General features: G+C 43.7%; 1 protein-coding gene across 1 annotated transcript in view; it reads right to left on the minus strand.

The window, feature by feature from the left end:
• The window catches only part of LOC122793692 (disco-interacting protein 2 homolog A-like), a 2141448-nt gene that overhangs the window by 1067091 nt on the left and 1061770 nt on the right, over window positions 1-12587 (minus strand). Inside the window, exon 6 of the mRNA XM_044061912.1 lies at window positions 3760-3888. Within this exon, the coding sequence (XP_043917847.1) occupies window positions 3760-3888 (129 nt within the window). The remainder of the gene's footprint in view (window positions 1-3759; window positions 3889-12587) is intronic.

A 12587-nucleotide genomic window follows, 5' to 3' on the forward strand; every position in this document is an offset into this window, starting at 1 on the left:
GCCAAGTCAAGATGTACCATGCTGACAGACTCGTACCCAAGAAGACTGAATGCTGTAATTAAATCAAAAGGTGCTTCAACAAAGTATTAGTTCAAGGGTGTGCATATACAACAAAGTATTACTTTAAGGGTGTGCACACTTGCGCAACCAGTGTATTGTACATTTTTTATTTTTTATATTTTTTCCCCTAACAGATTTGTTTTCCAGTTGTACAGGTTATAGGTCACATTAAAGGTGGGAAAATGATCGATTGTGGTCTCATTTTTTATATCACAAAAACCTGGCATTTTAACAGGGGTGTGTAAACTTTTTATATCCACTGTATGTATAAATAATACGCTAGACAGGGACCAAGCAATGACAGAGCACAGTACTGTACAACAAAGCTAGGCTTAAGAATAAAATACAAGACAAACAGCAATTAGAAAAAAAGCATAAAAAGCATAGGGCCCTTACACAGTGCCATACAACAGTGACACAGTATAAATCAACTGAATGCATTAAGACTTGGTGGCATTATGGCAGGTAAAGAATACAAAGTGATTTCAGCTAGCTAAAAGTTCAGTAAAGCACTCAGAGTTAAAAATGCCATGAATGTAAGTAAACATAAAACCTACAAAAACAAGAAGCACTCAGAAGAAAAGTGCAGATACGTTAGTAGGGAAGGCTAGGCAAAAGGGAGTTACGGTAGGGTGTGAGCTTTTAGGGAGTATGCAGTTACACCTGCATGGAAGTAATGCAGCAAAAGTGAACTGCTGGCAAAGTTTAAGACAGGATGCTGGTTTGGGGGGTACATTTGCATTTTTATGTTATGCCTTTCAAGGTGGCTGCATTTGTATGTTATGCCTTTCAAGGTGGCTGCATTTTTGTGTTATGCCTTTCAAGGTGGCTGCATTTTTATGTTATGCCTTTCAAGGTGGCTGCATTTTTGTGTTATGCCTTTCAAGGTGGCTGCATTTTTGTGTTATGCCTTTCAAGGTGGCTGCATTTTTGTGTTATGCCTTTCAAGGTGGCTGCATTTTTGTGTTATGCCTTTCAAGGTGGCTGCATTTTTATGTTATGCACTCGGGTGTATGGGCTATTCTGTCAAGAGCTGTTTTCAAGCATGACCATGGACAAAGTGAATGATGACATGAACATTGTCAGCACAGGAGGCAGCATAAATTAATTCTATGATCTCACCAAACAGCCTTGTGGCAAAATATGTCCATATACTTGTGTTTTACAAGTAAACATTCAGGACTGTAGAAACATTAAAATATAACTCATTAACAGCATTCCAAGCAAACTTACTTTTGTCACTGAAAACAGCATCCCTGTTGTTTATAAGTATGTCACTGACTGCACCATAGTTTTCACTAGTGGAGAACACTTGGGATTACTTATGAGTCCGATTTAACTTGCAGGTTAAAAAGAGGGTTGAGTCGCATTGCCTGTATTACTTACAGACGTTACAACCATGTGGGAAGTAGAAAGCTCCTATATATTATCACAAAACAGAAGACACTGCCATCCTTATTTGGCTTTTGACTGTGTTAAATGTAAATTAACATTTTGGCATATTTTTAATGAAGAGTAAATTACCAAGTCAGTGACTGCATAGCTAAAAAACTGCATTTCATTTATTTTCTTCTTTGTGCTGACATTAAGGAAATGCTACTGCTCTGTAAAGGATGCAAATTGTGTATGGCAGATTCCACCAACATTATATTCAATGTTGCTGATAAATTTAAATATAAATTATGGCTCAAAATAAATAGAGCATAGTATGTTTCCTGCAAACAGGGAACTGGATCAGGTCAACAGACTATCCCAATGGTACTTAAGGGCAGCAAAAAAAAAAAAAGATGATTAAAGTGCCAGATTATCTCCTGTTGTGTGCATGCCTTTTGGTGGCAAGCAAGGAGACTGCTTTTGTTTATCTATGGATATGCCAGCACACACTGGCTACTTCTGTCCAGATGCTACTTATTACTAACTTCATCCTCATTAATAGTAATCGTAATAATGTCACTCTATCCTTAGCCCTTTTATCGACCTGTCTAAAGCATTTGACATGGTTAACCACCACCTCCTCATAGACAAACTCAAAAACCTGTCATTGGATGCCTTTACTATACAGTGGTTCCAATCATACCTAGATAACAGGCAACAGGCTGTACTATGGGGTAATACTTTATCTTCCCACGTCCCAGTCACTCTAGGGGTTCCGCAAGGATCTATATTAGGCCCATTACTCTTCTCCATCTTTACAAATGACCTCCATTCTGTAATTCCACAAGCTGACTGTATCCAATACACAGATGACTCCACTCATATGCCCGGCTACTTCCCAATCAGAACTTCAGTCACTAACCCAAAAGACCTTTAGCCCAGTCGAAAACTGGCTCCTACAAAGGTGTCTCATCTTAAACCCCCAAAACACTAAAATGCTACTACTTCATCCCCACTCGCAGAACCTCCCCACTTAACTTTAATGTCACTTCAAATAATGGAACTATAATATCTCCTGAGCCAACCACCAAACTACTCAGAGTACTAATAGATAACAACTTGTCTTTTGAGCATCACATTAATAACACCATAAAAACAGTGAGTAAGAAACTAGGTTCCCTCTACAGAATCAAACCCTTTCTAACTCCTCTAGCCAGCGTCACCATAGCTCGCACCCACCTTATCTCTACCCTGCTCTGTGCCTCCCCTATCTATACCAAAATATGCAGAAGTAATCTGAGTAAACTGTCATCTTCCTACAACAATATTGCCATATTTGCAACTGGGTCGTCCTATAGAACTCATCACTGTATCAACCTGAATCAACTTGGATGGTTAGAACTGCCAAATCTAATACTTTTCAATCAACTAATAGTAGCCCATAAGATCCTGTATCCACCTCAAAATACACCCATACTTACATCCCTAGTCACCCCCTATAACAATCTCAAAACCTTACACTCATCTAATAAACTACTTGTACAAATATCTAAATCCAACAATTCAGCTGGTGACACCCTTTTCTCTAATACAGTAGGCAAAACCTGGAACAGCCTCCGAAGTCAACTAACCTCACTATTCTCAGTTAACCTATTTAAAACAAGCTCAAACCCTACCTCAACTCACACTGGCTATGCCCCTGTGATAACCCAGACTAACCACCACACCCTTTTCTAGACTCCCTTGATTCCTAGCCTCTTATGAACATCATCCTGTGTTTACTCGCCGATAATAGTGTGCCTGAACATCCTGAGGATTTTTCCTCATGTAAATATGTGTACACAATTGAATGATTAACCATTTTCATATAAGATCACAACTCTTGTTAGACTGAACACTATAATTGTATCCTTGTATTTTGCCTTTGAATACTCTATCCCCTTAACACTAGTGTTTTTCTTTTGATATTTTTGTGTGACTTTAGTATCTATAGCATCTCTTAGATATAATTTGCATTATTATTCTAACTACTGTTGCATCTAGGTTTATTTTACAGCAGGTTTTCCCTTATTGGATTACAGAATATAAAATCCTAAATATGTAATATGTTATAAAGCTTTGTAATGTACCAATTTATATTGTAAATATCATTGTCTTTGTTGTTGTTTGTGGAGCTTTTCTCCCCGGGCCTCCACTGAAAATGGACATACATCCAGCTGGACTAGCCCAGTCAACAAATATAAAATAAAATAAATAAATAAAATTCCATGCCATTTATGAGCCTCTTCATCCACTTTAACCTTTCCTGCTAGGAATGAAACTTACCATCTGCAGTTTCAAGTATTTTGCTGTTGTACCCTCTAGGTACACCACGGACTGATGCTACTACTGCTCGTTCATGATGTGGACGTTCTGACAAGCCAGTGGTTACATCAGGAGGTGCAGAGTGGTTATCTGGGAAAAGAAAAGGCATGGAACAATGTTTAGTAAACTTATGAAATGAGTGGTGTTAGCATTAACAGTGAGACGTATGGTTGTGTTTATAGTAATGTAAACAACATGCATGCACATTCACCCTAAGCATCATTAATAATTTGACAAATTTTCTAGAAGATTCTAATCTGGGGATGAACATACTCCATTCTGACTCGCACTGTAGAATCAAGTGTCACACAGAGAAGCTCACCTAATCCCAGAGTGCATTAGTTTGCCACAAATATGCACTTTTCTAAAAAAATAAATAAATAAACAAAAGGCAGTCACAGCTGCATTCATAAGTAACGAAGAAGCATATACTTGTTCAACTTGCATGGAACTGCCAAAGCATATGGTGAATGCCACCTTCCACCCATAGAGGAATGGAGGAAAGGTATCTCTAACCTTTTTAGGGGCAACATTTATATCAATTGACATAGTTAAAATGTTCTAATGTAGCTAACATCAAGGATGATGGGTCACTGGCTAGCTGAATTCTAAGCAATAACCACCAAAGTGAAAGAGCCAGAGGACAGGTAGAGTCCGCTTCAAAAAAGCTTAATCACCTAGAGTCATGGTGTAGACGACACTTGGTGGAGATGAAAACCAAAAAACAAACAGTCAAGCAGTAAACAGCTGAAATGCAGACAGTCTTAAAATCAAGCCATGAAGATGTGGTTATATTCTTTTACCACACTGTGTTCTGATATTAACACGACAGATTACTTCCCATTTTATTGCAAAAAATGTAGAAGGTAATTCACCTGGAAAGAGTAAGCTTAGCAAAGGTCAGCTGTTCCCCTGCAGAAGTAAACATGATCAGCTCAAGTCTTGCACCCCTCTTCTTTAAGCAAGGCCTGAGCTGACAGTGTAAACCTGGGACATGAAGGTCTCTCTTCGAACTGTCAAAGAAAATAAGGAAGCAAATGAATTGGTTCAGAGACCAACTGAAAATCACTTTTAGGAAGAAAACATGGGTTTACCTCAATGAACAGCCTCATTCTTGCAAAAAAGAGAGATGGTTCACTAAATGCCTGACAGTGGAAAAATCTTGCATGCAAAGATGATGGTCAATAGAGTATTTCAAACAACAAACAAATCATCAAGACAGCAGATACAAACAGTGGATGGATTAGCTTGTTCAATGTCATGTTAGAGTCCCATGGAGGGGAAACAGTTTTCAGGAGTACCGCAATACAGCATTCCTTTAGGGAACATCCTGAACAGCCAGTGCCAGGCCATAAGTCTACTTTCCTTGTTTTTTGACGGTGGATTCATGTGTCTCGACTGTTAAATACCGAGGCCAAAATCACAAGCCATGAAAGAGCTCAAATAACTCAATCACGTGCAAAGTAACACGGTGGGGTTGTACAAAATCTCACTCTGCCCAGACTAAGGACTGTTGAGACATGGAGAGACAGATCTTCTGAGGGCAGAGCTTCCTTGTAGGCTCAATAAACTCAGAGATCTGAGTTGGAAGAACTCATGGGATGTACACATTAGCAGCCAAGTTGAGTCCCCAACCACAGGAATAGCCCTGGTTATGACCAGAAGGAAAGAAAAGTACAGTTGTGTACACTTAACATAAATGTAGATGTTCGAGTGTTTTCACTATTGCAGTCATCACATTTGGGTTATCCCTGCCAGGTTAGCCCTTGGCCGGCCCGAATACCAAAGACTTAGTATTTCTGCATCAGTTGCTGTCGCTTGAGGACTGAAGTCAAGTCGTCAGTGGTATAAAGAAAGGCATCCGACGCCATTGCATCTGTTTTTCTAGCCATAACCTGTCAGGAGCCCCCAAAGTAGGAGGCCAGGCTCTGGTAGAAAAACCCCACCACTGGAAAATAAATACCAAAATGTCCCTTGTAAGGACAAGGGAACAGCAAGGAAAAAGGGGGGAAAAAAAGAAAAGAGAAAGGGAAAAGTACAGTTGTGTACACTTACCATAAATGTAGATGTTCGAGTGTATTCACTGTTACAGTCATCACACTTGGGTTATCTGCCTGCAGGTAGCCCCTCAGTCAGCCCGATTACCGGAATCTTAGGATTTCTGCGTCGGATGCTGTCGCCTCTTCCATGACGTCAGGTGTATAAAACAGGCAGCCAATGCCATTACATTTGTTTTTCTTGCCCAAAATGTCAGGAGCCCCCCCCCCCCCCCCCCAAATAGGAAGCTAGTATATGGTGGAGACCACCACCAGTAAAAAGTAAATACCACTGCCACCATTAAGAATGGCCATAGAGAAGAGAGGTAGAAAAGATAGAGAAAATCAGGAGGCTGGAGGGAGGGAAACCAGGACTGCAAAAGTGAATACACTCGAACATCTACATTTATGGTAAGTGTACACAACTGTACTATGTTCGTGTTTCCCTATTGCAGTCATCACACTTGGGTTGATTCCCAAAGGTGAGGAAGGGCAGAGGCAGTCAAGAGTTAGGGCTGGCTAGCAGGCCTTCTAAGACTGCTGCAGCAACTCCAGCTCTGGATTTAGGAAAAATAGTTAAGTGATGATGCTTTTTGAAGGTGTGTACAGAAATCCAGGTTGCAGCTTCCAGAATGTCCCTGGTAGGGTCTCCCCTGAGAAATGCTATAGAGGTGGAAGTAGCCCTAGTGGAATGTGGTCTGATCCCCTGTGGGGTAGGTTTTTCATGGTGCTTGTAGCAGAAATGGATGCAGTGTGCTACCCATTTGGAAATGGTTTGTTTTGAAATGGCCTTGCCCTCTGCCCCTGAAGCAAAGCTGACTAGCAGCTGGTCAGATTTTCTGAAAGTTTTAGTCCTGTCAAGGTAGAACCTCAGCTGTCTGTGCACGTCCAAGGAGTGCAGGATCCTTTCCCTTTTATTCTGAGGATTAGGGAAAAAAGGATGGCAAATGGATGGGTTGATTTAGAGTCACACTGGACACCACCGTACAAAGTTAAGGTCCCAGGCAGGGGTGGGTGCTCTCCTAGGGGGCCTTAAGTTGTTAGCAGCTCTCAGGAACTGTTTGATGAGAGGTTGAGAAAATAGAGGTGCCTCGGTATTATATTGAGCTGAGATGGCAGAGGCATGAATCTTAATGGAGAAGGATAGGCCTCTGTGGAACAGCTCTGCTAGGTAATCCAGGATTTGAGGTAAGGAGGGCAAGTGCTGTGTCCTTTCTTTGAGACTGATTCCAAGAACAATCTCTTTTCCACTTTTCAGAATAGGATTTCCTAGTACTAGGCCTTCTGGCTTCAGGAATGACGTATAGCACCTGTTTGCTGAGGGTTGCTGGTGGTGTATTCAGGGGATAAGCCAGGCTTGCAAGGTTTAGGGTTTGTAAATGTGGATGCAAAATCTGTCCCTCCTACTGAGAGAGCAGGGTAGGGGTCTGATGAAAGTGCCAGTGTGGCACTGTTGTCAAGACTACGTAAGAGAGGGGACCAGTGCTGGGGTGGCCAGTCTGGGGCAATAAGAATTGCCCTTGGCCTGTCCTGTTTGATCCCGAGTAGTACTTTTGAGAGGAGGGGCAAAGGGGGAAAAGGCATAAATTGAAAGGTTTTCCCATTGGAAGGATAGGGCATCCACCTTCCAGGACCTGCTGTGAGCGTTTCCTGGTGCAAAATTTGTTCAACTGGTGGTTTTCGGCAGGAAGCAAAGAGGTCCACCTCCAGTGTCACCCACCTCTGGATTAGAAGGTTGAAGGTGTTGGGCTCCAATTTCCACTCGTGTGGGTCTAGGAGATTTCTGCTCAAGTCGTCTGCCAGTGAATTTTGTTTGCCTGGCAGGAATTGAGCTTGTACATGCACTTGGTTGCTCAGGCCTGTGTTCCACAGGGCCATGGCTAACCTGGGTAAGAATGGGTTTCCCCTACTTATGTACCACAACTGTGGTGCTGTCTGTTTTTATCAGCAGCTGTCCTGGAAGGATTAGGTATTTGAAGGCTGTCAGAGCATTCTGTACAGCTAGCATCTCTTTTTGATTGATGTGCAGGAGAATTTGGCCTGGGCTCCACTTGCCCTGAAAGCATTTGCCTGCCATTTGAGCCCCCCATGCATAGTCTGCTGTCAGGGTTTGGGCGGCAAGGGGTTGAGTGAAAGGCAGTCCCTTGTGGTTTCATGTTTCCACCCACCAAAGGAACTCTGTCCTTAGACAAGGTATGATTGAAATGACCATTTCCAGGTCCTGAGAATGTTGGCACCAAAGACTTTTAAGTACCATTGAAGTTTCCTCATATGCAGTCTTGCATATGGAATTGGCAGAATACAGGAGGTCATGAACACTAGGGCTTGCAGTATTTTCCTTGCAGATAGCTGGGTTTTGGTGGCCATTTGTTTGAAGTAGTTGGTCAAATAGACCTGTTTTTCTGGAGTGAGAAATGCCATCTGGGAAGTTGTGATCAAGCTTGCTCCCAGGAATACAACTTTTTGACAGGGTACCAGTTGTGATTTATTTTCATTGATGGTGTACCCCAATAAAGTGAGGAGGCTCTTTACAAATGCCAGGTGCTGAAGTAGCAATTCCTGACAGTCTGCCCGAGTCAGACAATCGTCCAAGTATGGGAAAATTTGGACATTTCTCTGCCTGCAGTATGCAATGGCTGGAGTCAGGCACTTTGTGAATACTCTGGGTGCCGTAAATAAGCCAAAGGGAAGTGCAGAGAACTGATAGTGCATACAGCCTGCCCTGAAGCATATATATTTCCTGCAAGACTCCTTTATGGGGATGTGCAAATAAGCTTCTTTTAAGTCTAGGGTGACTAACCAGGCATCCTTGGCTAGCATAGGAAGAAGCTGTTGCAGGGTAAGCATTTTGAATTTTGGGACCACCAGAAAGGTGTTGAGAATTGATAGATTCAGGATTGGGCGCCAAGAGCCTTCTTTTCTAGGCACCAGGAAATGTCTGAAGTAGAAATCCTGCCCCCCTTTGTTCTACTGGAACAGGTAGCTCTGATATTGAGCAGGGAAACTACTTGCTTTTGAGCCTCTGCCCACTGGTTTGTTGGAATGTCTGGAAACCCGCTTGGGGTTGGCAGTGAATGGAAGTAGAATCTGTACCCCCTGGGATACAATGTTTAGGACCCATTGGTCCTGAGTAATGGACATCCATTTTTTTTTTTTTGCATTAAGGGTAAGTTTTCCTCCTAGGGGCACAAGTAATTGGGCAGGGCTGGGAAGGATAATTGAGAAGTCATTTTGAACTAAAGGGGGTGGCTTACCACTCCCTGTTTTTGAGGTGGGAGCACTCCATTGTTTGGATCTCTGCATACCCTGAGACTGTAGTTTGGGTGGCCTGTTTCCCCTGGGTTTGGAGTGAGAAGGCCTGGAAGGGGCTGGAAAAGACCCATTTTTAGAAGACCAATGCCTATTGAATCTAGGTGGTTGCACTTGTAAGAATTCTTTAACAGTTTGCATAGATTTAGCTTTTCCTTCCATCTTTTCAAGAACCTCTTCTGCTTTGGTGCCAAACAGTCCTTATTTACAGGAGCATCTAGTAATTTTGATTTGACATGATCTGGCAATGTTTGTTCCTTCAGCCAAGCATACCTTCTCAGTACAGACCCCATGACTGCAGCCCTGCAAGATGCTTCTAGGGCATCAAAGCCACACTGCAAGGTATGCCTACTAACTTGGTTTGCAGAATGCATTAACTGTTGTAAATCTTTATTTTCTGCACAATCTGGGAGTAACACCATTTTTGATTTAATTAGTCCCATAATATGTTGCTGGTACTTCAACATGTGAAACTGGCAATTCAATGCCCTGATGGCAAGAGTTGCAGAGGTATATACCCTTCTTACCCTATCTGTCTAAAGCTCTGGCATCCCTGTCTGAAGGGGTAGGGTTTTTGGCTGTAGTAGCTTTAATCCCTTTAGGTCCCTGGGAAATGGTCTCTGGATCCGCAGTAGGATTCTTAGAGACATTTGTGAGAATAAGGTACTCTGTAGTACCTGTCAGGTTTTCTAGGGGCCGGGGGTAAAGTGTCTGTAGTAGGACTGGATTCCATGAAGACATCATCTACAACATCCAGGACAGGGTGTACAGCTAGAGGCCTGTGCTGAAGCAACTCTAAGAATTCTCCGAGTCTCTTTTTGGACTGAGGGTAGTCCTGGCATTCCCAGCGGAAACGCATATGCAGGGTTTCACCAAAAGAAAAAATCCTCTGGAGGGAAGGCAGAGGGAATGTAACTCAATTCTTTGTCTCTTAGCAGGGGAAAGGCTGGCCTCCCCTAATTAGGGTAATAAGGTCTTCAGCCATTCTAAGCATTTGTTTTTGTGGCATGGGAGCTTGAGCATGCACTTTGGTCATCAGTTTTCTATGCGTAGTGCATACTCTGGGCCTGAGAAACTCAGAAGTTTTAGCTAAAAATTAAGTTGTCGGTTTAATTCGAACGTCGGTAGGTCGGAATACACCCTCAGACGCCGGTGCCTGCACAGCAGCTCCAGACCCATCCAAGGTAGAGACATCCGCTGGTTCCATAGTCGAAGAAGCATTTCATGGAATACCAGACTTTGAATGGGTCTCAGCAGAGGCCTGCGAATCTGTAGATGTGGACATCAGGGGCTGTGCAAAGGAGTCTCATTGAGTACCGGCTGACTGGTGACTAGCTTAATGGAAGCGTCGTCGACAGTTTTGGACCTATGCGGTCCGTCTCTGTCTAGAAGTTTTTTGGGAAGATCGGTAGTTGGATGGCCTATCGAAGCAATTTCGGAATACGGAGAACGAGAGCGAAATAATTTATCGACAAAGATAGCCCGATGAATGGTTTGGGCATTAAACAAGGCACAAAACAGACAGCAAGGGACGTCGTGGTCTGGGCCTAAACAGGTGACACAGTAAGAATGAAAATCTGTGACTTGCGAACTGCTTCTGCTGTGGGCTCCTTCTCGGCAAGAAAGACTGATGTAATGGCATCCGCTGCCTGTTTTATACCCCCTGACGACCTGACGTCATGGAAGAGGCGACAGCATCCGACAAAGAAATTCTAGGACTCTGGTATTCGGGCCGACTGAGGGCTACCTGCAGGCAGATAACCCAAGTGTGATGACTGCAACAGTGAAACAAGAAGAACATCCAGGACTGCAACAGTGAATAAACTCGAACATCTACATTTATGATAAGTGTACACAACTGTATTATGTTCAGGTTTCACTGTTGCAGTCATCACATTTGGGTAGATTCCAAAAGCTGAAGAAAATGGGTGGAGGCAGTCAAGGAAGCTAGGGACTGGCTAGCATGCCTTGCAAGACTGCAGAGGCAAACCCTGCCTTAGATTTAGAGGAGAGAGGCAGGTGGTAACGCTTGGTAAAAGTATGTACAGATGTCCAGGTGGCAGCCTCCAGGACGTCCATGGTGGGGACTCCTCTGAGGAAAGCTGCAGAGGTGGAGACTGCTTTGGTGGTGTGTGCCCTTACCCCCTTGGGGGGAGAATTGGCATGCTGTTTGAAGGAGAAATGGATGCTGTGTGCTATTCTTTTGGAAATGGTTTGCTTGGAGATGGCTTTGCCTTCTGCCCCTGAAGCAAAGCTAACCAGCAATTGATCAGACTTCCTGAAGGGTTAAATCCTGTCCAGATAGTATCTGAGCAGTCTCTGCACATATAGAGTGCAGAATCCTTTCCCCCTTGTTTTGGAGGTTAGGAAAGAAGGTGGGTAAATGAATGGATTTGCTGAGAACCACACTGGACACCACCTTGGGCATAAAGGATGAATTAGTTCTGAGGGATACCCTGTCTGCATGGAAGATGATAAAGGGTTCCACAGCCATAAGTGCTTGCAGCTCAGAGACTCTACTGACTGAAGTGATGGTAAGGAGGAAGGCAGTCTTCCAAGATAGAAAGTTTAGCTCTGCAGAAGAAGCTGGCTCGAAGGGGGGCTGGGTGAGCTTTTCCAAGACAAAGTTAAGGTCCCAAACTGGTGCTCGTGCCCTTCTGGGGGGCCTCAAGTTGCTAGCCCCTATGAGGAACTGTTTAATCAGAGGGTGTGAAAAGATAGGCTGCTCAGTGGGAAAGTAAGCAGAAATAGCAGAGGCATGAATTTTTATAGAGGAGAATGAGAGACCACTGTGCAGCAGGTCAGCTAAGTAACCCAGGATGAGAGGGATGGAGGGCTGTGACGTGTTGACCCCCTTAGCCTGGATCCAGGTGCAGAACCTTTTCCATTTAGCTGCATAAGACTTTCTGGTGCTAGGGCATCTAGCCTCTCGGATAACCTCCAGAACTTGTTTACTGAGGATGGCAGAGTGGTCAGGGGCTAGGGTATAAGCCAAGCTGCCAAACTTAGTGTATGGAATAGGGGATGCATGAGTTTCCCTTCCCTATGGGTTAGGAGGTTTGGGATCTGAGGAAGATTCCATGGAGGCAGCAGGAACAGACTGAGTGCAAGGGGTACTAGTGCTGTCTCTGGGCCAGTCTGGAGCTATGAGAATGGTCCTTGGTTTTTCCTCCCTTACTTTCAGCAGTACCCTGGGAATGAGAGGCAGGGGAGGAAAGGCATAGACAAAGAGGTTTACATCCAGGGGAAGGACAGGGCATCCACTTTTCAAGTCACGCAGTGATGTTCCCTGGTGCAGAATTTGCTGAACTGGTGGGGGAGGCGAAGAGGTCGACCTCCGGGGCTTCCCATTTCTGAGTTATTAGGAAGAAGGTGCTTCTGCTGAGCTGCCATTCATGGGGTCCAAGAGCTGTCTGCTTAATTGGCCCTGCCAGGGAGTTGAGA

Source organism: Protopterus annectens, chromosome 2.part0 (assembly GCF_019279795.1).
Source record: "Protopterus annectens isolate FY-2018-M chromosome 2.part0, PAN1.0, whole genome shotgun sequence".
Taxonomy (NCBI): Eukaryota; Metazoa; Chordata; order Ceratodontiformes; family Protopteridae; genus Protopterus; species Protopterus annectens.